General features: G+C 48.6%; 1 protein-coding gene across 1 annotated transcript in view; it reads right to left on the bottom strand.

Moving 5' to 3' along the window:
* Positions 1 to 1,739: 1,739 nt before the first annotated feature.
* LRRTM4 (leucine rich repeat transmembrane neuronal 4) overlaps positions 1,740 to 25,703 on the bottom strand; it is a 192,299-nt gene continuing 168,335 nt past the window's right edge. Inside the window, exon 3 of the mRNA XM_063420011.1 lies at positions 1,740 to 3,244. Coding sequence (XP_063276081.1) covers positions 3,020 to 3,244 — 225 coding nt within the window. The 3' untranslated portion in view covers positions 1,740 to 3,019. The remainder of the gene's footprint in view (positions 3,245 to 25,703) is intronic.

Genomic DNA, 25,703 nt, shown 5'->3' with positions numbered 1-25,703 from the left:
TCTGAAGCTGAAGGTGCAACAAAATCACTTGAATCCAGGAAATGAGACTTTAAAAAGAACACAGCAAATATAAAATACATAACAAAAGGCTGGGGATAAACACATTAACCTTGCCTTTTGGCATAATGGCCGAAGAGCAAATCTTATATAAATTTCTTTGGGTTTAATTGCAGGAAGAAGAGTTAAAATTTTGATTTTTGGGAAATCTGGAGCCTCACATCAGTTTGTAAAGAGCCCTTTTGGTCCTGATCACTCGAGCTCAGCCCACTGGCTTCTGCTTTGATCCAAAACAATCCAGGACAGAAATTTTTGGGCTCTTCCAGACCTTTATCACTTGAGGAAGGTTTAACTTCATGCCTTCAACTCATTCTTGCAGCATTTTATCCTTAATTTTTAAGGATATAAACAGAAGTTATGGGCTTCTCACCCAAACTGGTATCAGGATATAAATAGAGGAAACCCAGCAATATTTCGGGCAGAAAACCATGAATTTACCCAGAGACTGTGCCCACAGGAGTTTATTTTGTTCCCACCATTCCCACTAATTGCCAAGAAAATCTGTAACCTAATGTCAGTTCCAAACATCCTCCAAATCAATGCTAAAATTAGGTTATTTTGAAATAAGAAAATAAAAAAGGGGGAGTTTAATTTTACCTTCTCTTCCAGTAGCTTTTCCCGGAGCACAGGGGGAAGTTGCATTCAAGACAATTATAAATGGAATTAAAAAATAAACCATGTATTCTCCAGTACTCACATGCCCAGCAGGTGGGGGGTTAAGGAATAAAAAACACCAAGACAAGAAATATTTCTGGGTGATATTTCCTCCCCCAGTCCTGGCAGACACAGAACAATCCTTTCAAAAATAACTATACAATTGTCTTTAATGAGCCTTACAATAAAAATATTTCCATTCTCATCTTTCAGGAGCACGGGAGTGCTGTTCTCATCTGGATATTTATTGGAATGTATCCTCCTGCCGACCTGGAGCCTCCAGGAATGGGTGGGAGCTCTTCAGCTGCATGGGTCAGTGTTTTAAATTCCTTTTGAAGGGAACTCGTGTCTGGAGCAGCTTTTTCCCTCCATCCCTGGCACTGCCAAGGCTGACAGATCTCAGGAGATCTGATCTGGAAACTCCTCACCTGGATTTTCACTCGATTTTCTTTCCATTTCCTGCCCAGCACTTAATTTTAAATGCATTACCTTCCACGCATCAGGTTCACTGCCCAGCCCAGCACATCCATCCCCATCCTTCCTTGCCTTCCAGGGAAAAATAAATCAGTTTTCCAGGTGAGAAACACAGGAGACAATAAAATATTGTATCTATGAGACAGCACTCAGCCCTTGCAGGAATTCATTAAGCCTTGTGGCCAAAATTTTGTATTACAAACCCAAATAAATATCTGAAATAATCACCAAATTCATTCTGTCCTAAACTTTGTGGATGTGTTATTCCCCCTCCAGATAAAACCTCATCCCTCGTGTTCCAATCTGAGTCGGTTTAGCTCCAGCTCAGGTTTGCAGATGATTCTCCCTTCTGATTAAAAATCTAACTTCCAGTTAAAAAAAAAAGTTGTTTTCTTTCTCTTCCCCTCCCCCAGCCCCCAAACCACCTCTTTTTTTAGACAAACCAAATAAATTGAGCTTCTCCAGACTAATTTTTTTTTTAAAATTCAGAACAATCCCTTGATTTCCATCCAAGAGGGGAGAAACAAACCCAGCGTTGTCCCCTCTCCCCACGGGACCCCCGTGTCACACCCCCACAGAAATCATCCAAACAGTAGCTTGGCTGTGGTGTCCCAACCACAAAATAATATGTTTATTTTTTTTTCCACCACTTTTTTTTTGTTTGTTTGTTTGTTGTTGTCATTTTATTGATAAAAACTACACAAAACCTAACTGATCATAATAATTAATTAAAAAAAAAACCCCAAAAACAAACCGAAACCCAAACCAAAAAAACAACGTTACACATTCTGCTGTGTTTTAGAAATTGTGTCAGCCAGTGAGTTGCATTAAATGCTCTTTAAAAGATTTTCCTTCTGATCCATTTCGAGCACTTCACTTCCATTTTGGTTCCCAAACGTCCATGAATTTTCTTAACAAGCACCACTGGCCTGGAAATCTGAGTCGTGACTCCGTTGCAGTATTTCTCCCTTTTTTTCCTTTTCTTTTTTTTTTTTTTTTTTTTTTTTTTTTTTAAGAGCCCGAAAAGGAATTAGAGTGTCAACAATGAAGCACAATGAAGATAAAAAAATCAAAAAGCCCCCTCCGTAGTGTACAGCCTGTGTCTTAAATGTACATGCACCCGAGTTTCTTTGTTTCTGCTGCATCAATTGCCATGGTCCTTTTGGTTCAACATAAGCTTTAATGCCCACGTCTGAAGGTTGAAATATTAACGCTCGACCACTTAAAAAACAACCGAAGAAAAACCCAACCAAAAAAAAAAAACCAACCCCCGAAAGGAAAAAAGAAAATATAGAGCTATCTTTCGTTGGTTTAAAAAGAACAAAAATAGTCAACGGATCTTTGTAATAAACACTTAATAAGGGAACATGGCTGACCCTCCCCAGAGCCTCGCCCTCCCCACCCCGTTTATTTTTTACCTGTGGTTCTCCTTCCCTGGAACCGTGCAATGTAGAAAAATCAAATATACAAACAAAACTCTTAATCCATCCCTTTTATGTAGCTAGAGTGAAATCTATTTCTCGCCGTCGCCGCCGCCGCCGCCGTTCTTTTTAATAAGAACCCGACAATAAGAACCCGACAATCTCTCTCTCTCTCTCTCTCTCTCTTTGATATTTACACCGAGGAACCTCGTTCAGAAAGTTTTAAAGCGAAGAAAAATCCTCAAGTCCTCCGCGCGCGCTCTCCGCCCGCCGGTGCGCCGAGGCCGCGGCCATCCCCTGCCCCTCGGAAGGCCTCCCGCTGGAACCGTGGGGCCCGGGGCGCCTCGCCTGGTCTCTTTCCCAGAAGAAAGGTCCCTCCCGGGGCTGTCCCCCCCTTGGAGGAGCGCCCCACGTTAGTTGGGTATCCTCTCGATGTAGATGGCGGGCGCGGCGGAGCGCGCGATGGTGGCGATGAAGCTGTGGTCGCGGCTCAGGTGGTCCAGGTTGGAGGTGTCCGCCGGCTCCCGGGACACCGTCTCGTAGCCCTTGTTGACGTGGAGGGGCTTGTGGGCCTGGCAGTAGCCGATCACGGGCTGGTCGTAGCTGTAGTAGGGCAAAGTCTTCATGTGGTGAGGGACCTGTGCCAAAAATAACGGGAGAAGAGAACGGGAAATGTCAGCGCCGGGGTGGGCCTCGTGTTGGTGCAGCATCACCAGAAATCCCAACAGAAATCCCAGCTCGGCCTCAATCCCCCGGGGTCAACCCACAGGAGAAACCCCTGGGAGTTCCCAGCTCCCTGCAGCTGGTTCAGGTCCCTCTGGAGCGGCACTGCCAGGCTGGGAGAGCTGCGGGTGTTCAGCCAGAGGAGGAAAAGCTCCAGAGGGATCTTAGAGCCCTTTCCAGTGCCTCAAGGGGCTGATGAAAAGGAGGGAGAGGGGCTTTTTATCTGGACAGTGGTTTTACACTGCCAGAGGGCAGGGATGGATGGGATATTGGGAAGGAATTCCTGGCTGGGAGGGTGGGGAGGGGCTGGGATGGAATTCCCAGAGGAGCTGTGGCCGCCCCTGGATCCCTGGAAGTGTCCAAGGCCAAGCTGGAGCCACTTGGGATAGTGGAAAGTGTCCCTGCCCATGGCAGAAGGTGGGATGGGATGATTTTAAGACCCCTCCCCACCCAAACCATTCCAGAATTCCAAGATCTGTGTCCCCACTCCCGGACTGATCTCCCTCCCGGCAGAGCTGCCCTCCCTCCCTCTCTCCTTTTCCCCACTTTGTGGGCAGAGGTTCAAACCGCTCAGTTTTGAACGACCCAGCCCTGAAACACAAACCCAGGCGTTTGTAAACCCAGCAAATTCCAAAACCTGACCCCTTTTCCAGGGCCTGGAAAGGCGCTGAGTGTTTCCCGAGCTCCCAGACCAGCACGGAAATGTCACAGTCAGAGGCAGCTGGCAGCAGGGGGGGTGCCAGCACAGCTGGAACAGGGGTTTATTTCTCGGTGCCAGCACAGCTGGAACATCTGTTTATTGCTTCCAGGACAAAGCTGCTCACCCAAGGTCACGATTCCCCGCGTTCTTTATCTCCCAACCTCCCCAAGATAAACACTCAAAGCAGCTCCGCTGCTGCTCACCAGAGCTGAGCACATCCACACCTTGTACAAATGTATTTCCAAACCCTGCCAGATCCTCCCTGAATCCCAGCTCTTCCTTATGTAAATCCTCAGAAACTGCCAGCCCCCCACCTGCTTTTTTTTTATTTTTTATTTTTTTTTCCTTTTCCCCCCTTCCATAAATATTCTACGCTTGCAAATGTTAATCCTACGACTAAATATGATTTATGGCACAACATCAGATACAAATCTTTGCAGATAATTTTATCATCTGCAAGAGATGAGCTGATCAAGTCGAAAGAAATATGCTCTGAGGGAGAAAAACACATGCAGCAGGAGAGAGCGAGGCGAGAGTTGATTCTAACGCTGCCAGCAAACCTGAGCTCATTATAGCTGGAGATATCCTACACATAATCCAATCTTGGAACAAATGCCTTTTGATTTTCCAGGCTGAACTTTAAGTGAAGACCACAGAGCTAATTTCTCCCAAATTTTCGTTGCTCGGTGCACCTCATCCCACAAAAAGCACGGAAAAAGCGAAGGCATTAAAGGCTAATTGGGAAGTTCTGCAGGGTCAGAGTTCCTCTTGATGTGGATCCCCTGCAGAACGTTGCAGAGATCCCAAAATCCTTCCAAGGGCTGGAATTTGGCTGAAAAAAAAATGATTTAACATCCTAGCTGAGTGGCAGGGATGGGGAGGACGAGATGCTGGGTGGAATTTGATGGGACAGCTGGGCTCACTTGTGGATCCACAAAAATCTGGATTTCCCCTGGACAGAGCAGTATCTGTGCCAGTCCCTGTCAGGGCCGAGTGTGGCCTCGGCTTTAAGGCGTAAAATCCATAAAATGTATTTTTATGGAATATATTCCATAAAATCCAAGGACTGTTTGTGTTCTGGAGAGCTGAGGGATGGAGGTCCTGGCTCGGCAGCAATAACACACAGCCCATTAAGCACCTGAGGCCCGGCCACAAGCGCCAAACGGGAGTCAGAGGCACCAGCATCTCCTAACATCCCTAAAAAGTGACAAACACGGGATTTTCCAGCCTTTTTTCCAGCAATTTTGTAGAATCTCTCGCTAATTTTCACTTCCGAGGTCTGTGTGCGTGTAAATCACAGCGGAAAGGGTCACTGGGTGGAGGGAGGGTGGATGCTCTTCATCGGTGGGAAAAAACAAAACAAAAGAGGTGTATCGGGTGAATTTGCAGGTCAAATGAAATCAGGATGTTGCAGGTTAATTTGTAGAGCATTTTTTTAGGAGAGTGAGGCCCAGCAAGGGATTCTCAGGCCTGGCCCTTGCTCTTCCCCTTCCTCTTTTATTATTATTAATTTTTAGGAGAATGAGGCCCAGCAAAGGGTTCTCAGGCCTGGCCCTTGCTCTTCCCCTTTCTCTTTTGTTATTATTAATTTTTAGGAGAGTGAGGCCCAGCAAGAGGATCTCAGGTGTTGCCCTTGCTCTTCCTCTCCTTCTTTAATTATTATTAAATTTTAGGAGAATGAGGCCTAGCAAAGGGTTCTCGGGCCTGGCCCTTGCTCTTCCTCTCCCTCTTTAATTATTATTAATTTTTAGGAGAATGAGGCCCAGCAAGGGGATCTCAGGCCTGGCCCTTGCTCTTCCTCTCCTTCTTTAATTATTATTAATTTTTAGGAGAATGAGGCCCAGCAAGGGGATCTCAGATGTTGCCCTTGCTCTTCCTCTCCTTTTTTAATTATTATTAATTTTTAGGAGAATGAGGCCTAGTGAGGGGATTTCAGGCCTGGCCCTTGCTCTTCCTCTCCCTCTTTTATTATTATTAATTTTTAGGAGAGTGAGGCCCAGCAAGGGGTTCTCAGGCCTGGCCCTTGCTCTTCCTCTCCCTCTTTAATTATTATTAATTTTTAGGAGAGTGAGGCCCAGCAAGGGGTTCTCAGGCCTGGGCCTTGCTCTTCCTCTCCTTCTTTAATTATTATTAATTTTTAGGAGAATGAGGCCCAGCAAGGGATCTCAGGTGTTGCCCTTGCTCTTCCTCTCCTTTTTTAATTATTATTAATTTTTAGGAGAATGAGGCCTAGCAAGGGGTTCTCGGGCCTGGCCCTTGCTCTTCCTCTCCCTCTTTTATTATTATTAATTTTTAGGAGAGTGAGGCCCAGCAAGGGGATCTCAGGCCTGGCCCTTGCTGTTCCTCTCTCTCTTTAATTATTATTAATTTTTAGGAGAATGAGGCCCAGCAAGGGGTTCTCAGGCCTGGCCCTTGCTCTTCCCCTTCCTCTTTTGTTATTATTAATTTTTAGGAGAGGGAGGCCCAGCAAGGGGATCTCAGGTGTTGCCCTTGCTCTTCCTCTCCTTCTTTAATTATTATTAAATTTTAGGAGAATGAGGCCCAGCAAGGGGTTCTCAGGCCTTGCTCTTCCTCTCCTTCTTTTGGGGCCTGGATTTCACTAAGAGAAATAAAATTGTGTCAAATGAATGTGAGAAGCTTTGTCCTCCAGTAAAGACTGAAGGCAGAGATGCCACCCCTGAGAGCCCCTGGGGTAACTCTGGAACCAAGAAAACAACAACAAGAGCAATTAAAACATTTCTGGTCAAAGGGAGGACGCCAGGACTGTCCCACAAGGAGTCCTGTCCCTCCCTGGAAAATAACTTTGCCTTTGCAGGAATACACAAGGGCTCAGATTTTATTTACTCTGACTGTAGGTGACACCTGAACCCCCTCAAAGCTTTTCCAGGACACAGCCTTGGCTCTGGGAAGTGCTGCAAATGTGGGGACAATCGTGCCAGCACTCATCCAGCAAAAAGATGGAAAACGCTGCTGATGCTGCTCACTCTACACAAAGCTGTTACTATTCTATTTTTACAGATTCGGAGATCAACAAAACACATTCGAAATCGTCTAAGTTGCAGAGAATTAATTTTAGAAGTGTTTTTGTTCTAGGTTCTGAGGTAATTTTTTTCTTTTTTCATGCCTGCTATGGAACTAATACCTGAGACACTCAGATGTGACCTTGCACAAGTCATTTTATGAGCTGGAAAATGAGAAGCTTCAGTCCTGCCCCTGCTCGTCCTTGGAGTCTGGAGCTCTTTGAGGTGAGGGCTGTTTGTTCAGGGACTGAAACAACCCAGCTGTGATCTAAGCTGGGCCTTTTCAGCTGCTTTGGCCTCCAAGAGGCAAAAAAAAAAAAAAAAAAAAAAGCAGAGCAAACTGCAGTCAAATAAATAAAAGAATATCCAGACAAATAAATACAGCCCTGGGATTGTGTCGTCAAGAACTGGAATGGGCTGGTGGTGGAGTCCCCATCCCTTGAGGAATCATGGACTGGTTTGGGTTGAAAGGGACTTTAAATCCCACCCAGTGCCACCCCTGCCATGGACAGGGACACCTGCCACTGTCCCGGGCTGCTCCAGCCTGGCCTTGGGCACTTCCAGGGATCCAGAAATCCTTCTCTGAGCTGCTGTGTCTCTTCATAACATTTTCTGAAACCTTTCCATTTAATTTTTCCCTTTTCATTCCCATCTTAATTTCTAAAACCAGCACTGCCCAGTTCTTAAACTGAATGAGCACGAGAACGAGCTCCAAAGTCACCACTGCGCAATGAACATTTTGGGTTTAGCCCAACATGTGGCACCAGGTAGAACTCTCTGCCACACTGCCCATCTTTCCTTGGGAGGGTTGGGAAGGGCTGGGATGGAATTCCCAGAGGAGCTGTGGCTGCCCCTGGATCCCTGGAAGTGTCCAAGGCCAGGTTGGAGCACCCTGGGACAGTGGGAGGTGTCCCTGTCCATGGCAGGGGTGGCACTGGGTGGGATTTCAGGTCCCTTCCCACCCAAACTATTCCATGATGATTTTTTAATTTTTTTTTAATTATTATTTTTTTTATTCTATCCAAAATTTCAAACAGTTAATTAAGCCCAGAGTCGTTCCCCTGTCAGAGCTGGGAGTGTTCAGCCTGGATTAGTTTCCCAGTATTGACTTCTCAATCCCACACCCCACAGATCTCCACTCTAAACCTCATAAACGTTGCATCCAAGCAGCCACACACTTCAAACAGAGCTCCTGTCACGAGCACAATTTACATAAATCCCCAGCTACAGGAGGAAGACAAAAGATTTAGCGGCGGGAATTTAAGGAATGCAAATCCTCCCTGTCAAAGTCCAAGTGACACTGGAGAGGTTCTCAGCTCCGCAGCTTTGCTGGAGCACAAGTGCTCCCCTCAAAACCAGCTGGAGTAGCTGGAGATACCCAAAATTCAGGGAGATTCAGATGAACTCTCTGCCTCCCCAGAATCACTTCAACCAGGTGAAATCACCCAAAATTTGGGTGTTACCCAAAATTCAGGGAGATTCAGATGAACTCTCTGCATCGCCCAGAATCACTTCAACCAGGTGAAATCACCCAAAATTTGGATGTTACCCAAAATTCAGGGAGATTCTGGCCTGCATTGAGGTGCTACCTGAAATTCAGGGAGATTCTTGCCTGCATTGAGAAGGTCTTACCCGAAATTCAGGGAAATTCAGACCTGAATTGAAGAAGTGCTGCCCAAAATTCAGGGAAATTCTGGCCTGCACTGAGGTGCTACCTGAAATTCAGGGAGATTCTTGCCTGCACTGAGAAGGTGTTACCCAAAATTCAGGGAGATTCAGGCCTGAACTGAAGACGTGGTACCCAAAATTTGGGGAGATTCTGGCTTGCATCAAAATGGTGTTACCCAAAATTTGGGGAGATTCTGGCCTGCATTGAGAAGGTGTTTTCCAACATGCCCTGCCTGCTTTTCCTCTGGCGGCCACCACTGATGTTCAGCTCAACCCTCAGGCATCCAAACACGCAAATGCAATCTGGATTCTTTGTCTTCTGTATTTCTTTGACATTGCACTGAATTCTATCAGTTTCACTTCGGTTGAAAATGTCTGGGAGTTAACGAGCTGTGATTATCACATAATCAAGTTCTATTAAAAATAGTCAGAGTTCAGAATTCAGCCTGGATTTCCTTCTTTTTTCTTTTTTTTTTCTTTTCTTTTTTTTTTTTTTTTCCTTTTTTTTTTTTTTTTTTGTAGGCGCAGCCATTAAAACATAGATTTTTAGCTAACCATCAATAAAAATCCTTATTCTGGAACTTGGAAGCACAGCAGCAGGGATGTAACCTCCCCAATATTCCCACTGGAACCAGACCTCATTTCCAGAGTGCTTTTCTCTCTCTCTCACCTCTCCTGTGTTAAACACTCTCACACATTCTTAATTCCTCGCTCTGCCTCCCAGCAGGACACCTCAGACAAGCTGGAATCCAGCCCAACATGATCTCTAGGATGTGACACCTCCCTACAAGTAATTCCAGGAGGGAATACCCAGTTCAGTGCCCAGCTGCAGCTCCTGCTCCCGTATTTCCCTCCGTGCTCACAGCAGTGCAAACTCCTCGGGGATCAGGCACAGATGAACTCCCTGCCTCGCCCAGAATCACTTCAGCCAGATGAAATCACCCATCTCAGGCTGAAACGTTTGTTAAATCAAAGTTTGGCCGCCCAGATTTTGGGAACAGGTTCTGTTCTGTGCTGGAAATACGACGGGTTTGTTCTTTATGCTCGTTTTGGAAGATGGATCCCTCACCATCCATCGCCCTGCAGAGCAGGAAAGTCTTTGTGGAGGCTCGGGAATGGCCGTGGATGTCTGGGTGACTCACTGCCAGAATTCCCAACAGGAGACAGGGATGTAATCTATGGAAGCACTGGCAAGCCCAGCGGCGTCTGGGGAGAGGTTTGGATGGAGTGGAGTTTGTTTTATCCCTGAAAGGAGACGGTGCAAAGGCTCACACTGTCACAGGAGCCTCAGACAAATGGCTGCTCCAGAAAGAGCCTGAAACCCGGATCCTGGCAGGGAAAATGTTGCATTTTTGAGTCCCAGACTGTCTCAGCTGCCTCAGTCTGGACACCTTGGCTTTATCCACTGTTCAGACACTGCAGTTCAAACCCTTCCGTTCTGGTGCCTCTGTTTTCAAAGAAAAAGAGCACCTGGTTTGAAAACTCAGCACCTGCTCCATCCCTCCTGCTGGAGGCTCCCAGGGGACAACCAGCCCTGCCCTACAGGGGACACATCTTCCTTCTTAAACAATAAAAACACAGCATGAACGTTCTCTGGTAGCTGAACACAGCCTGGTTTCCCATTTCCTGGTAATCTCTAATCCAGGTAAGCTGATTCCTCTGGAATTGCTTGCCCAGTTAATGATTACATGAGTTAATTACACGCAACTTTAGGAGCTGTCCACATGCAGTGGAAACTCGGAGTTACAAGACGTGGAAGCGATGTTTTCTCATTAGCGCTAATATTTAGTCTCAGAGCACCATGACTTCATTGGTGAATTAGCATCGGAGCTGTTGATAAATCAAATTCAGAGTTCATTTCCAAGCCCATCATAATTTAGAGTAAAAATAAGCAAGATGTTCTGTGGTGGCGCGGCGATTAGCGGAGCACGCGGCTTCACCTCGGAGACAGATTGATTGGGCACATTAAGGCAGACAGAGCTGGGATAAACAATTCCAGCGCATTTCACGCCGCTGAAAAATCACAGGCAACAGCCCTGGAACATCCCTTCGGAGGCAGCGCAGAAAAATATCCCTATTCAGGAAAATGCCCCATCAAACATTCCCATTCTGAGGGACAAACGCAGGCGCTGCGCTTAGCGCTGAAATATGAGAGGGTCTGCGTGTTCTGCCTCTGCTTGGAACGAACACAAAAGCGCCTGGCTGCTTTTTGGAACAGGCCTTTTGTTCTGCAATTCATGTTTCCTCAGGTAATTTTCATATTGATTAAAAAAAAACCAAAAAAGAATCAAAATCTCGTTTATTAAATCGTTTAGGCTCTTGGGCATCGGCGTGCTCAGCTCTGAGGAGGGTTTGTGAGCTCTGCTGTCACCGAGCTGGTCCCTGTGACATCTGAGCAGCTCAGGAAATCTGCCAGCTGCAGATTTGCAGTTTTAGGTGAAGGCCTTCAAGCTCCTCAATTAGCCCAGGATTTCTGAGAGTTGCAGATCCCACTGGGATTTTTTTATGCACAAAGCGTGGAGCAGGAGCCTTTGGACAGCTGGGACTGGAGGTGCCATTCCCACAGCAAATCTCCCACAATTTCAGTTCCAATTTACTTCTCACTGCAGGCAGAATCCGTGGCTGGGCCTGCTCTCTCTTCCTTCCTCCCAAACCACATCCATGGTCTTTGCAGCTGCCCCCGGGATCGAGGGAGGAGGCGGCAGCCTCGGGCTGGAGAAAAGGTCCCACGGGGGATTGAGTCACTGCCCCAAAATCAGGAGTTCCAGAAGAAACACCAGCTACCTGTCAGTTTTCTGCAGGAAATCCGGGACAACCTGCTGAACATCCACCAAGGGCTGGTGCTCCATGGGGATGGGGCAGTTCCTGACCTGTTCCATGGGATTCGGGAAGTTCCTGGTCAGTTCCACAGGGATGGGGCATTTCTGAATGGTTCCATGAGGATGGGGGACAGTTCCTGATTTGTTCCTGATCAGTTCCATGGGAATGGGGCAGTTCCTGATCAGTTCCATGGGAATGGGGCAGTTCCTGATCAGTCCCACAGGGATGGGGCAGTTCCTGATCAGTTCCATGGGAATGGGGCAGTTCCTGATCAGTCCCACAGGGATGGGGCAGTTCCTGATCAGTTCCATTGGAATGGGGCAGTTCCTGATCAGTCCCACAGGAATGGGGCAGTCCCTGATCTGTTCCTGATCTGTTCCATGAGGATGGGGCAATTTCTGATCTGTTCCTGATCAGTCCCACAGGGATAAGGCAGTTCCTGATCAGTTCCATGAGGATGGGGCAGTTCCTGATCAGTTCCATGAGGATGGGGCAGTTCCTGATCAGTTCCATGAGGATGGGGGACAGTTCCTGATTTGTTCCTGATCAGTTCCATGGAGATAGGACAGTTCCTGATCAGTCCCACAGGGTTGGGGCAGTTCCTGATCTGTTCCATGGGAATGGGGCAGTTCCTGATTTGATCCTGATCAGTTCCATGGGAATGGGGCATTTTTTGATCTGTTCCATGGGAATGGGGCAGTTCCTGATCAGTTCCTGATCAGTTCCATGGGAATGGGGCAGTTCCTGATCAGTTCCACAGGGATGGGGCAGTTCCTGATCTGTTCCTGATCAGTTCCATGAGGATGGGGCAGTTCCTGATCTCTCGAGCGCTTGTGCACACACACAAACTGGAAATCCCCGTGTTGTACAGAGTTAAGCTTGTCTTAAACAAAGCCCAGCTTTTCCTCGGATTCCCATCTCTGCAGGCTGTTTTCCCTTGTCTTACTCTTGTTTCCACTGCAATAATTCTACAAACAGATCCCATGAGCATCCTGTGTCCATCCCCTGGATCTCTGGAAGTGTCCAAGGCCAGGTTGGACAGGGCTTGGAGCACCCTGGGACAGGGGAAGGTGTCCCTGCCCATGGCAGGGCGTTGGAATGAGATGGTTTTAAGGTCCCTTCCCATCCAAACCATTCCATAATTCTGCAATTCCATATCCCACCCTGAGCTCCACTCACTTAGACTTGGATCCTGCCAGTCCGAGTATTAAAAATTAATATTAGTATTATAAAAATTATAACATACTTATAAAAATTACATTAGTATTAAATCAAGAGCTTTTGACCTGAAATATTTTGCAGGATGATGGGGTTGGGCATGGGATGGCTTCTTCAGTGTATGGAGTGGAAACCTTTTCCTTATAAAAATCTAAGCTGGAGGTAAAAAGTTATTTTTGGCATGTCTCAGACCACGCCCTAGTGAAAAAAGTTGGTGCCAGTGGAAATCTGGAGCCTGAATTCTACAAAAATATCATTAATCTTGTTCAATTCTTGTGTTTCTATGGGAATGGGATCCCAAAATTGGCATGGACGGACAGAAGAGAGGTCTTGGTATGGAAAATGTAGAGAAAGAAAAGACAGGAGACACGGGACAAAGATGCTGCAGCCCCCAGTTCCCTCTCCAGGCCCTATTAAAGGTCTATTTGTAGTTCCTAAAAAGCCAACTGATAATTAATAACCACAGGAATTAAACAAACATCATTGTGTTAGATGTGATTAGAGGCATATTAACCTAAGAAATTGCACATCTCGGTAATAAGCAATTTAGGAATCTATGGGATTACTTTTTACTTCGTAAAATCGGTCAATTTAATACAAACTGAATTAAAATACAGCTATTCATTTCTAATTTGAGACGAAAATACTCACCAACCTTTAAACCACCTGCAGGCCAGACTGGGTGCACCAAAGAGGGAACTTTTTGATTTATTGGGTCACGCTTGCCGAATGCATTTCAGGCTTTAAAGCCCTGTAATGTCACCCTGACAGTTCCGCTGACACCGGGAACTGGATTTGAAGCTTTCCTCGCCTCCCCTACAGATAAATTCCTAATCCTCCTCTCCAATCACACAAATGCCTTCCCCTTTAAAGCAGAACCTCTCCACGGACTCTTTAACCGAGTGTGTTTTTCTAGAGATCAGGAGAAAAATCATCCACACCCCACTGCTCCCTCCATGGGCAGATTTGATCTTTCAATCAGGAAATGAAAAGGTTTCCCTGAAGGAAACTCCCAGAAAGAGGGAAAAGCCTTCTAAGCCTTGTTATTGTTCCTTGGGCAAAATATGTCTTTTAAATGGCTTGATCTGTTTTTTATGGCGTGTCTGGCTCCTGACAAAAAGCCCCACTGATAAAAAATTCGGCGTGAGATGCACAGAAACTTTAGATTTTCCACCGTGGAGGGCCGATCAGATAAATAAACTATCTAGATACTCTAATTAGAAAGCCATTATTAATTGCTTTGAGCACCCTTGGGATTGTTTCCTATGGAAGTCGATAGGGATGGAAGCCTGGGGGTCAAACAAAGGTTGGGGACAGCAATGAGTCCCTGAAACATGGCACAGACCCTTGGAGCAGTCCCTTATCCGTAGGTAAAAAATCCCATTGGGAGCTTCTCCATATCTTTGGGTTCCCAGATACACAGATCTTCCAAAATTAAAGCCAACTCTGCTTTTATTTAGATATTTGAATTCTTTTTTTCCCCAGGAATTTGTGCTCCCCACTCGTGGCACAGCTGCAGACTGAGGTGAGTTTGAACTCAGCCTCTCAAAGGTGCCTCCAGCCGAAGGAACCACAAAGAAAGAGCAGAGGAGGCATCGAGAATCCCATAATGACTCCCCCAGAGTGTTCTGCTGACCTCCAACACTCCCAGCTTGCTGAATTCCTGCTGTTTCAGCCCCAAAATTCCATGGAGCTGGACCTTCCATGGCATTACAGAGCCCGGAGCGTCCTCGCGTCCGGGGCCAGAGCACCATGTGGGGAATGGGGCTCATCCTTCCAAAAATGAAAAAGAATTATGGCAATAAAGGAAAAGGTGCAGTTGCTCTTCCATGAGGCGATCCAAAAGATGGCAACCTGCTCCCTCCATTGCTCCCAACAAATAAATCCAGGATTTAATAGGAACATCTGATAATGTTGCTGCCACGGTGACAGATGAAGGCGCCGCAGAATGAGTGGAATAAGTCTCTGTCTCATATTCAAACTCTGCTTTTCATTAGATCTGCCCAGAATTGATGGGCTGCAAAAGAGCTCTCCAGGAATTGATGGCTTCTCCAAAGGTTTTTAAATACTGTTTCAAGTAGTGCATTGATCCTGTACATCAAGAGAAGAAAAAACTGTGTTTCCTAAAGCAAGGGGAACATGACTCAAATTGTACAATGTTTTGTCCCTCAGACATGAGAAGGTATAAACAAGGCACGTCATGACTGGTGAGGAGAAAGGGATAAAAGAAACGGGAATTTTTCCTTCACTGTTATCTATTTATCCTAGACCCTAAAGGTTTTGGCTGTAGTCAGGTGACTCTCAACCCATTTTGATTAAAAAAAAATGCTTAGAACCAAATTTGTAATTGGTACATTTGTTATTGGCACCAATTCCATTTAATGTTGCAATATTAAAAATACAAATATTACCCAGCCCCTGCACCCCTGCCAAATTCCAAGAGGACAAAGTCCTGCTCTGCCATAATTTGAAATTCAATGTTCAGCGCTGGCCTAAGAGAGCAGATAATCTGATTTTTTTTTTCCAGTCGTCTTAAAGGGTTGTTCTTTACAGAAAATGGGTGTCAAAGGGAGGAATGAGTGGAGGGAAAATGAGCAAGGTGCTCCTGCTGCTGTGGTTTCACCCGGAGCTGCCGGGCAGGAACTCCAGAAACTCAGGGAGGAGAGGCAGGAAAAGCCTCACGAGTGAGAACTGAGCATAGTCCGAGGAATTATTAATGTCTGCTGAGGAAACAGGGAGAGAAATTCCCTCCAGAAAGAGAGAAATTCCTTCCAGAGGGAGTGAAATTCCTTCCAGAGGGAGAAAAATTCCCTCCAGAGGGAGAGAAATTCCTTCCAGAGGGAGAGAAATTCCCTCCAGAAAGAGAGAAATTCCTTCCAGAGGGAGAGAAGTTCCTTCCAGAGGGAGAGAAATTCCTTCCAGAGGGAGTGAAATTCCTTCCAGAGGGAGAGAAATTCCTTCCAGAGGGAGTGAAATTCCTTCCAGAGGGAGAGAAATTCCCTCCAGAGGGAGAGAAATTCCTTCCAGAAAGAGAGAAATTCCCTCCAGAGGGAGAGAAGTTCCTTCCAGAGGGAGAGAAATTCCTTCCAGAGGGAAAGAAATTCCTTCCAGAGGGAGAGAAATTCCTTCCAGAGGGAGAGAAATTCCCTCCAGAGGGAGAGAAATTCCCTCCAGGGAGAGAAATTCCTTCCAGAGGGAAAGAAATTCCTTCCAGAGGGAGAGAAGTTCCCTCCAGGAAGAGAGAAATTCCCTCCAGAGGGAGAGAAATTCCCTCCAGAAAGAGAGAAATTCCTTCCAGAGGGAGAGAAATTCCTTCCTTCCAGAGAGAAATTCCCTCCAGAAAGAGAGAAGTTTCCTCCAGAAGGAGAGAAGTCAGAAGCCGCTGGCACTCCCGGCTGCTCGGACACGGGAGCGAGCTCCTGTTTGTGCTGGAGGTCCCAGCAGGGTTTTGTTCCTGGGAAATTCCAAGGTTTTAACTGCCTCCACTGCCTTCCAGCAGAGGAATTCTGCTGATGAATCCAAGCTCAGACACCTCGAGGAGCGCTTTTCCCATCCAGGCTCCGCTGAGCGCTCCTGGATGCAGCCAGGAGAGGGCTGCAGAGCACCTGGGCTCTCTGCTCTGCGGGCTCCGGCCAAAACGGAGAGAATTTGTCTCGTTCCCAACCCGACACGAGGAATTTTAATGAATAAAAACAGTCGCAGCCCTCTCCGGCCGGTCCTGGGGCTCAGCACAGCCGTAGCGATGGGTGGAAAGGAAAAAGGTTCCAAAAAATCGTTCAGGAAAGTAAAATCTTCCCAGGGAGCCCCCAAATATTCTATTTGGGGAATATCTGCTGCTCATGTCAGTGAGAGGCAGCTCCTCTGGACAACCTCTCGCCCAGCCAGGCACAAAGCAAAGGAATTCCAGCCACTCGAATTTTATTTTAAATTATTTTCTAAGCTGGTTCTGTGCGGGCAAGGCAGTGCCAGCGTGTCCAAAGGGATCGGCCAAACAGGGAATTCAGTTTTTTCAGAGTGCAGCTTTTCCTTGGTGCCTCTGTGTGGGATAACCCCAGAACCCCCGAGGGTTTGGGTGGGAAGGGATCCTAAACCTCATCTCTGGCATGGGCAGGGACAACTTTCCCAGATGAGTCTGTCCAGCCTGGCCTTGGACACTTCCAGGGATCCAGGGGCAGCTACAGCTCCTCTGGGAATTCCATCCCAGCCTCTCCCCTCCCTCACAGGGAGGAATTTCTTCCCCTTTCCTGGCTCTACACCCACTGCAGCCACCTGGAACAACACCTGGATCCTCCTTCACCGGTGAGATCCCAGTGCCACCCTGACCTGCTCCCTGCCTGCACGAGGGTGAAACACCAGGGAGAAGAAACCTAAAGAAAAATAAACCTCTCGTCATCCAAAATCTGCTGTTTGCTGTGCCCAGGGGCCTCGACAGGAGCTGGAGCTGCTCTTGGTACCCGACGCTCGTGCGCTCGGCGAGCCCTTGCCCCGCAGAGCTTGTACTCCAGACAGGAGTGACAGATGAAGGGTGGGAGAAAGGAAAATAGCAAACAAGAAAAAAAGATCTCGCACAGATTGAGGGACAGATTTTTCCACGGGCTAAATGCATGAACACAGAGCTTTTATCCTCGAATGACTCCCCTCGTCATGCGGCCACGGCGGCTCCCCGTGCGTGTGTTTGGGAGGGGAGGCAGCGCAGCAGGAGCAGATCTGCGGAGCACACGAGTTGGTGGTGAGTACAGGGCGTCCACACATCCTCCCTGCGAGGAGTGACACCAAACGGGCTCCCAGGAACCCTCAGGAACCCTCGAGAACAGACCTTGCTGATCCTCTGGCATCCACACATCCACCCTGCGAGGAGTGACACCAAACGGGCTCCCAGGAACCCTCAGGAACCCTCAGGAACAGACCTTGCTGCTTCTCCAGAACCCCAGCATCCACCCAGCAAGAATTGACACCAAAGGGCTCCCAGGAACCCTCAGGAACAGACCTTGCTGCTTCTCCAGAACCACAACATCCACCCTGCGAGGAGTGACACCAAAAGGGCTCCCAGGAACCCCCAGGAACAGCAGAACAGACCTTGCTGCTCCTCCAGAACCACAACATCCACCCTACAAGGATTGACACCAAATGGGCTCCCAGAAACCCTCAGGAACAGCAGAACAGACCTTGCTGCTCCTCCAGCATCCACAATATCCACCCTACAAGGATTGACACCAAATGGGTTCCCAGGAACCCTCAGGAACAGACCTTGCTGCTCCCCCAGAACCACAACATCCTCCCTGCGAGGATTGACACCAAACGGGCTCCCAGGAACCCTCAGGAACAGACCTTGCTGATCCTCTGGCATCCACAACATCCACCCTACGAGAACTGACACCAAACGGGCTCCCAGGAACCCTCAGGAACAGCAGAATGGGTCTTGCTGCTCCTCCAGAACCACAACATCTGCCCTGTGAGGAGTGACACCAAAAGGGCTCCCAGGAACCCTCAAGAGAAAACCTCGCTGCTCCTCCAGCATCTACAACATCCATTCTGCAAGGATTGACACCAAACAGACTCCCCGAAACTCTCAAGAACAGACCTTGCTGCTCCCCCAGCATCCATAGCATCCATCCTGCAAGGTCTGACACCAAACGGGCTCCCAGGAATCCTCAAGAATGGGTCTTGCTACTCCTCTAGAACCACATCATTCACCCTGCAAGGACTGACACCAAAGGGCTCCCAGGAACCCCCAGGAACAGACCTTGCTGCTCCCCCAGAACCACAACATCTGCCCTGTGAGGAGTGACACCAAACGGGCTCCCAGGAACCCTCAAGAGAAAACCTCGCTGCTCCTCCAGCATCCACAACATCCACCCTGCGAGGTCTGACACCAAACGGGCTCCCAGGAACCCCCAGGAACAGCAGAACAGACCTTGCTGCTTCCCCAGCACCCACAACATCCTCCCTGCGAGGTCTGACACCAAACGGGCTCCCAGGAACCCTCAAGAGAAAACCTCGCTGCTCCTCCAGCATCTACAACATCCATTCTGCAAAGACTGACACCAAACGGGCTCCCAGGAACTCTCAAGAACAGACCTTGGTGATCCTCCAGCATCCACAGCATCCACCCTGCAAGGACTGACACCAAATGAACTTCCAGGAACTCTCAAGTGCAGCAGAACAGACCTTGCTGCTCCTCCAGAACCACAACATCCTCCCTGCGAGGAGTGACACCAAACGGGCTCCCAGGAACTCTTAAGAACAGACCTTGCTGCCCCTCTAGAACCACAGCATCCACCCTGTGAGGACTGACACCAAATGGGTTCCCAGAAACTCTCAAGAGCAGCAGAACAGACCTTGCTGCTCCTCCAGAACCACAACATCCACCCTGCAAGGATTGACATCAAATGGGCTCCCAGGAACCCTCAAGAACAGACCTTTCTGCTCCTCCAGCATCCACATCTCCCTCCCAACATCCTCCCTGCAAAGACTGACACCAAATGGGTTCCCAGGAACTCCCAGCAGCAGCAGAATGGGCCTTGCTGCTCCCCCAGCATCCACAACATCCACCCTGCGAGGATTGACACCAAATGGGCTCCCAGGAATCCTCAAGAATAGACCTTGCTGATCCTCTGGCATCCACAACATCCACCCTGCGAGGTCTGACACCAAACGGGCTCCCAGGAACCCCCAGGAACAGCAGAATGGGTCTTGCTGCTCCTCCAGAACCACAACATCCACCCTGTGAGGAGTGACACCAAACGGGCTCCCAGGAATCCTCAAGAATGGGTCTTGCTGCTCCTCTAGAACCACATCATTCACCGTGCAAGGTCTGACATCAAACGGGCTCCCAGAAACTTTCAGCAGCAGCAGAATGGGCCTTGCTGCTCCTCCAGAACCACAACAACCACCCTGTGAGGAGTGACACCAAATGGGCTCCCAGAAACCCTCAAAAATGGGCCTTGCTGCTCCTCCAGCATCCACAGCATCCACCCTGTGAGGACTGACACCAAATGAGCTCCCAGAAACCTTCCCCTCTTTGCGAGAGCTCAGCTTCAAACCCTCCCCACAACCCAGCACGACGGGATGCAGCCATTCCATAGGAAAAAAAAAAAAAAAATATAAGGGAATGTGCCACTGACAGCCCTGGGCGCCCTTTGAGAGCAGAACAAAGCTCCCAGCACTCCCTGACAGCCCTGAGCCACCCCGGGGAGGCTTTGTGGGCAGCGAGGAGAACGGTTTTATGGACTTGTAAAGGGGGAAAAAAAATGATCTGCTGGAAATGAGCCTCCCGCAGCAAGTGCTGGGAATAATGAGCAGCTGCAGCGCTGCCTGCGGAAGGTGAGGCTGAGGAAACGCAGCCCTGGTGTGCAGGGGATGCAGGAAAACGAGCACGCTCCAAGAGGTTCGTTGGGCTTGATGGAAATATTCGGTTGTCAAAGGGAACATTTGAAAAAAATAAAAAAAAATTAAAAGCTTGGCTAGGGCGTGTTGTTTAAGCACGTATTTATCTATCAGAAAGCAAACAGCTGCAGGTTGGGAGGGAGGGCGATCAACCATGGCTCTGGAGCCTCCACCAGATGGTTTGGGGGCTGACAAATGAGGGCGTGAGCTCTGAGGGATGTTTTTCCCCCCTTTCACCGGGGTATCAATGCAAAAGGAAAATAATGAAGTGCGTGTCTGGGTCTGCGTTTCCTTCCAGATGTTCCTCTCGAGGGCTCTGCTGTGACTCCGTGGCACAAACGGCAGCTGGGAGCCGCCTGTGCAGAGTCCTGGTGCTGGAAGATCGACACTCATAAAATCATGGAATATCCTGAGCTGGGAGGGACCCACTGGGGTCACTGATCCCCCCCTGCCCTGCACAGACACCCCAAAATCCCACCCTGGGCACCACAACATCCACAACATCCATTCTGCATGGAATAGCCTGAGCTGGGAGGGACCCACTGGGGTCACTGATCCCCCCCTGCCCTGCACAGACACCCCAAAATCCCACCCTGGGCACCCCTGGGGCCGTGCCCATTCCCTGGGGAGCCTGGGCAGTGCCAGCACTCTCTGGGGTGAGGGACAGGATCCAGGGAAAGGCTGGGGCTGTGCCAGGGGAGGTTCAGGAAAAGGTTCTTCCCCCAGAGGGGGTTTGGGCACAAGGGAATGGTCCCGGCCCCGAGGCTGCCGGAGCTCCAGGAGCGTTTGGGCAGCGCTCCCAGGGATGGGATTTGGGGTGTCTGTGCAGGGCAGGGTTGGGTCAGAGATCCTGATGGATCCCTCCCAGCTCAGGGCGTTCCCTGGGTGCTCCTCCCTGTCACAGGGATCATTCCATGATCCTGATCTCCACCCTGCCCAGCTCCAGCATTCCATGGATGCTGCTCCCTGTCACAGGGATCATTCCATGATCCCTGGGCGCTGCTCCCTGTCACAGGGATCATTCCATGATCCTCATCTCCAGCCTACCCAGCTCCATGTGTTCCCTGGGTGCTGCTCCTGGTCACAGGGATCATTCCATGATCCCTGGGTGCTGCTCCCTGTCACAGGGATCATTCCATGGTCCTGATCTCCACCCTGCCCTGCTCAGGGCATTCCCTGGGCGCTGCTCCTGGTCACAGGGATCATTCCATGGTCCTGATCTCCACCCTGCCCAGCTCAGGGCATTCCCTGGGTGCTGCTCCAGGTTACAGGGATCATTCCATGATCCTCATCTCCAGCCTGCCCAGGTCAGGGATCATTCCCTGGGTGCTGCTCCTTGTCACCGGGATTATTCCATGATCCTGATCTCTACCCCGACCAGCTCCAGGTGTTCCCTGGGTGCTCCTCCCTGTCACAGGGATCATTCCATGATCCTGATCTCCAGCCTGCCCAGCTCCAGGCATTCCCAGGCTGCTCCTCCCTGTCACAGGGATCATTCCTTGATCCTGATCTCCACCCTGCCCAGCTCCAGGTGTTCCCTGGGTGCTCCTCCCTGTCACAGCGGGCAGAGGTCGGAGCCGCCCCTCCCCAGTTTTCCCCCAGTTCCCTCTCCAGCAGAACAACCCCAGTGCCCTCAGCTGCTCTTCCACAGCTCCTCCAGCCCTTCCCAACCCTCCTGTCCTTCCTTTGGCTGCTCTCCAACAGGAGACACTCCTTAAATCCCGTTATTCTCCAACCTTCTCCTCCAGGAGTGATCCAAGCACCCCCCAGCACTGCCAGGGCCACCTCTGGCCGTGTCCCCAAGTGTCACATCCCCCAGGGATGGGGGCTCCACCACGCCCCTGTTTCATCCTCTGTGACCTTTGGTAATTTATTTATGGCCAAAAAAAAAAAAAAAAAAAAAAAAAAAAAAAAAAAAAAAAAAGCAGCATCACTGAAGGAAACTGAGAATCACTTCTTGAAGCACGCCCACCATTTCCCCAGGTGAATCAGAGGTGTTTTATTAATTTACATAACGAGCTTTGTGGCACTGAGAGCCTGAGAACATCACCCAGCCCGGGAGCAGCAGGGATTCCTCAGCTTGGTGTAAGGAGCAGGGAAATCAGGAAATTTTTATGGAGGCTTTTTGCCCTCTGGGTTGCATTAATAATTCTCTTCACTCTTGTCACAAGGAAATTTTGGCTATTGGTAACTCCTTTCTTGGAGCTGAGAGAATTCCTTGTTCCTAAAAAAACTTTGGTGTTATTTAATCCCAAAATTCTCCTTGTTTGGTCTCCTCAAGAAAAACCCAAATTTCCCTAAATTTGCCCCCTAAAAGCAAAACTGCCTTCCTCATTTTATTCTGGGTAAAGGTGAATTTCTTCTTATTTCCCCTGTCCCATGTCCATATTTTCAAATCCTGCAGAAGCCTTGGGAAGCTTAAACCTAATTTTGGAATTATTACCTTTGTTCCCTTAAAAGGCAACTTTTCAGGAAGCTTTTAAGCAGCAATAAACTTCAGGAAGTTTTCTTCTTGGCGAGTTATCTGTTGGTTTGTTCATTTTTAAACTCCCTTATCAGTATAAAAAATAAGGTTTTTTTCTCACACAACTTTCAAGACTCGTTGGTTTCAGGGAAATTTGGCTACCTTGTATAAAATCCTAAAAGTTCCAAGTTTTTCAAGCTGATTTTTTTTGGGATAAAACACCTGGAAAACGCTTTCCAGGCCTGCTGCTGACGGGTGGTATTGCCCAAAACACTGCCTAGAAACAGCTCTGGGGCTGCCTCTATTTCAGGCTCTTTCCAGAGGTTGGGTGTTTTTCCTCCTTCCTCAACTTTTTAAAAAAAGTCACGAGGAGAACGTGGGGAACTGGGATCTTCAGCTGGCTAAAGATGGAAACTGAATCATCTGCTGACTTTCAAAACCGTGAAACAGAGGTGAAAATTGGGGAAAATTAAGGGAGCTGGATGCCAGCCGCCTGGAACACTTCTGTAAATCCCAGAAATTCCTTGTTAGGATATGTTTAAGTTACCTGAAAGTTTTTGGAAGTCTGTGGTTAAAGGAGGCTGTTCAGATTATTTATTTTTTAGCTTATTAATGTGAAATTTAGCCCTGCTGTTGTCCAGATCTGTAGATGGAAGAGCTGGATCCCTCCAGGATTAAGATTTTTAATGATTCCATCCAACCCATGGAATTGGCATCACAGACTCGGGTCAGAGATCCAGGAAAAAACTTCTTTGGGTTTTTCAGCTCTCACTGAAGTTGTTCTGTCTAGCTCGGATCTCATCAGTGCTTAATTGTGTTAGAATCAGCAACAAATGCCTTAATTCCTGAACTTTTACGGAATTGTGAGACTAGAAACACGTAACACACAACGGTTTCCATATAAATATGGAAAATGGATGGATATTATTGGGAGATTCACAAGTAGAAGTGAAGATTTGGGGCTTACACTGCTTTTAGTTCTGTTAATTCAGTTGATGGCTGTAGAGTTCCTTCTGATTTACACGGGAATTCTCCCCCGTGAGGGTGAGGAGGGGCTGGGATGGAATTCCCAGAGGAGCTGGGGTTGATCCCGGATCTCTGGAAGTGCCCAAGGCCAGGCTGGAGCCCCCTGGGACAGTGGGAGGTGTCCCTGCCCCTGGGGATGGAACTGGATGGGATTTAAGCTCCTTCCATCCCGAATCATTCCATGATTCCACGATTCTCTGATCACGGTGCGTGTTTGGACGCATTCAACTCCCACCCTGCAGACGTGGATGCCTCTAAATCCCAGCGCTGGTGCCTGGAAAGGTGTGAGCAGTAAAAACCCAGCCCCAGCACCTTCCCCTCTCCTCTCCAATCCCTTTTTCCCAAATTCCAGGCAGCCTCGCCGCTTTCCTCTCTTCTTTGCCATGGAAACTGATCTTGGCTTCCCAGAGCTGGTTTTTAATATTGTTTATTAAACGCCAACCCCCCTGGAAAGGCTGCTCATCCCAAAGCCTGCCTGTTTCTTTGGGAATGCCGTGGGCATTTCCCTACAAACCCCGGCTGGGCGAGGAAGGAGGGGACTGGCGTGTCCTGGCACCATCGTCCCCAAGCCCAGGGGGACAGGATGATGCACCCGAGCACAGAATTGGCAATTTCCTGCCTAAACCTCTCCTGGCTGTGCTGTCCAAACCAGAATCCAGCAGCAGGGAGGGTTTGGGAGGGTTTGGAGCACAGCTGCAGTCGCTGAGCTCTTCTCTTCAAAGGCGGCTCTGACCCCACGGAGCTCAGCTCGTTCCCACCAACTGTTTGCCTCCCACCAAAAGCTGCTTCCCGTTAATTTGTGTTTCTTTGATGTTGTCAGATCCCACGCTGGCCCCAAACCTCCCAGCTGTCCCCCAGCTCCTTCACCTGGGTGTCCTTCTCTCCTTCTCCCTCCGCTTCCCACGTCTGGAGCCCAGATTAACACTCTTCCGTCTTTTATCCCACAAGCATCTTTCAAAAATAAATCCAGAATTTGGGAATGAGCTTTGTACTTTTTTTTTTTTCTTTTTTTCTTTTTTTTCCTTTTTTTTTCTTTTTTCTTTTTTTTTCTTTTTTTCTTTTTTTTTTCCTTTTTTTCTTTTTTCTTTTTTTCTTTTTTTTTTTTTTCCTTCTCTTTTTTTTTTCCTGAATTTTTCCAGCCAGGGCTCGATTCCAAACTCAAGGAAGAAAAAAAAACGAGCAAAGAAACTGCAGCCCAAGCCCCCTGAACAACCCCAGAAAGAGCTTTTAGGTTTGAGACACTAATGGAGATTGGCAGTTTAATGCAAGTGGAACAGAATTAATGCAGAGCCTTTCCAAAGGCTGAGATCCATGGATCCTCTTCCAAGTGCCGCATCCAGCAGCAGCCCCAGCAGAGCACAGGGAGCAGCAAACGCGTGGCTGGGAATGAGGACAAGGTTTTGGAGAAAGCAAATCCTGCTGGTACCACGGGATCCAGGGGTGGATCCATCAGTCCTTCTCCTGGGGATGGATCCATCAATCCTTCTCCCGGGGGTGGATCCCTCAATCCTTCTCCCAGGGGTGGATCCCTCAATTCTTCTCCCAGGGATGGGATCCAGGGGTGGATTTCTCAATCCTTCTCCCACGGATGGATCCCTCAATCCTTCTCCCAGGGATGGATCCATCAATCCTTCTCTCGGGGGTGGATCCATCAATCCTTCTCCCAGGGATGGGATCCAGGGGTGGATCCCTCAATTCTTCTCCTGGGGATGGATCCCTCAATCCTTCTCCCAGGGATGGGATCCAGGGGTGGATCTATCAATCCCTTTCCCAGGGGTGGATCCCTCAATCCTTCTCCCAGGGGTGGATCCCTCAATCCTTCTCCCAGGGATGGGATCCATCAATCCTTCTCCTGGGGATGGATTCCTCAATCCTTATCCCAGGGGTGGATCCCTCAATTCTTCTCCCAGGGGTGGATCCATCAATCCTTTTCCCAGGGATGGATCCCTCAGTCCTTCTCCCAGGGGTGGATCCCTCAATCCTTCTCCCAGGGATGGGATCCAGGGGTGGATCCCTCAATCCTTCTCCTGGGGATGGATCCATCAATCCTTCTCCCAGGGATGGATCCCTCA

The sequence above is a fragment of the Prinia subflava genome, chromosome 29, assembly GCF_021018805.1.
Source record: "Prinia subflava isolate CZ2003 ecotype Zambia chromosome 29, Cam_Psub_1.2, whole genome shotgun sequence".
Classification (NCBI taxonomy): Eukaryota; Metazoa; Chordata; class Aves; order Passeriformes; family Cisticolidae; genus Prinia; species Prinia subflava.
The sequence above is the reverse complement of the archived record's forward strand: the minus strand, read 5'-3'. Positions and strand labels throughout refer to the sequence as shown.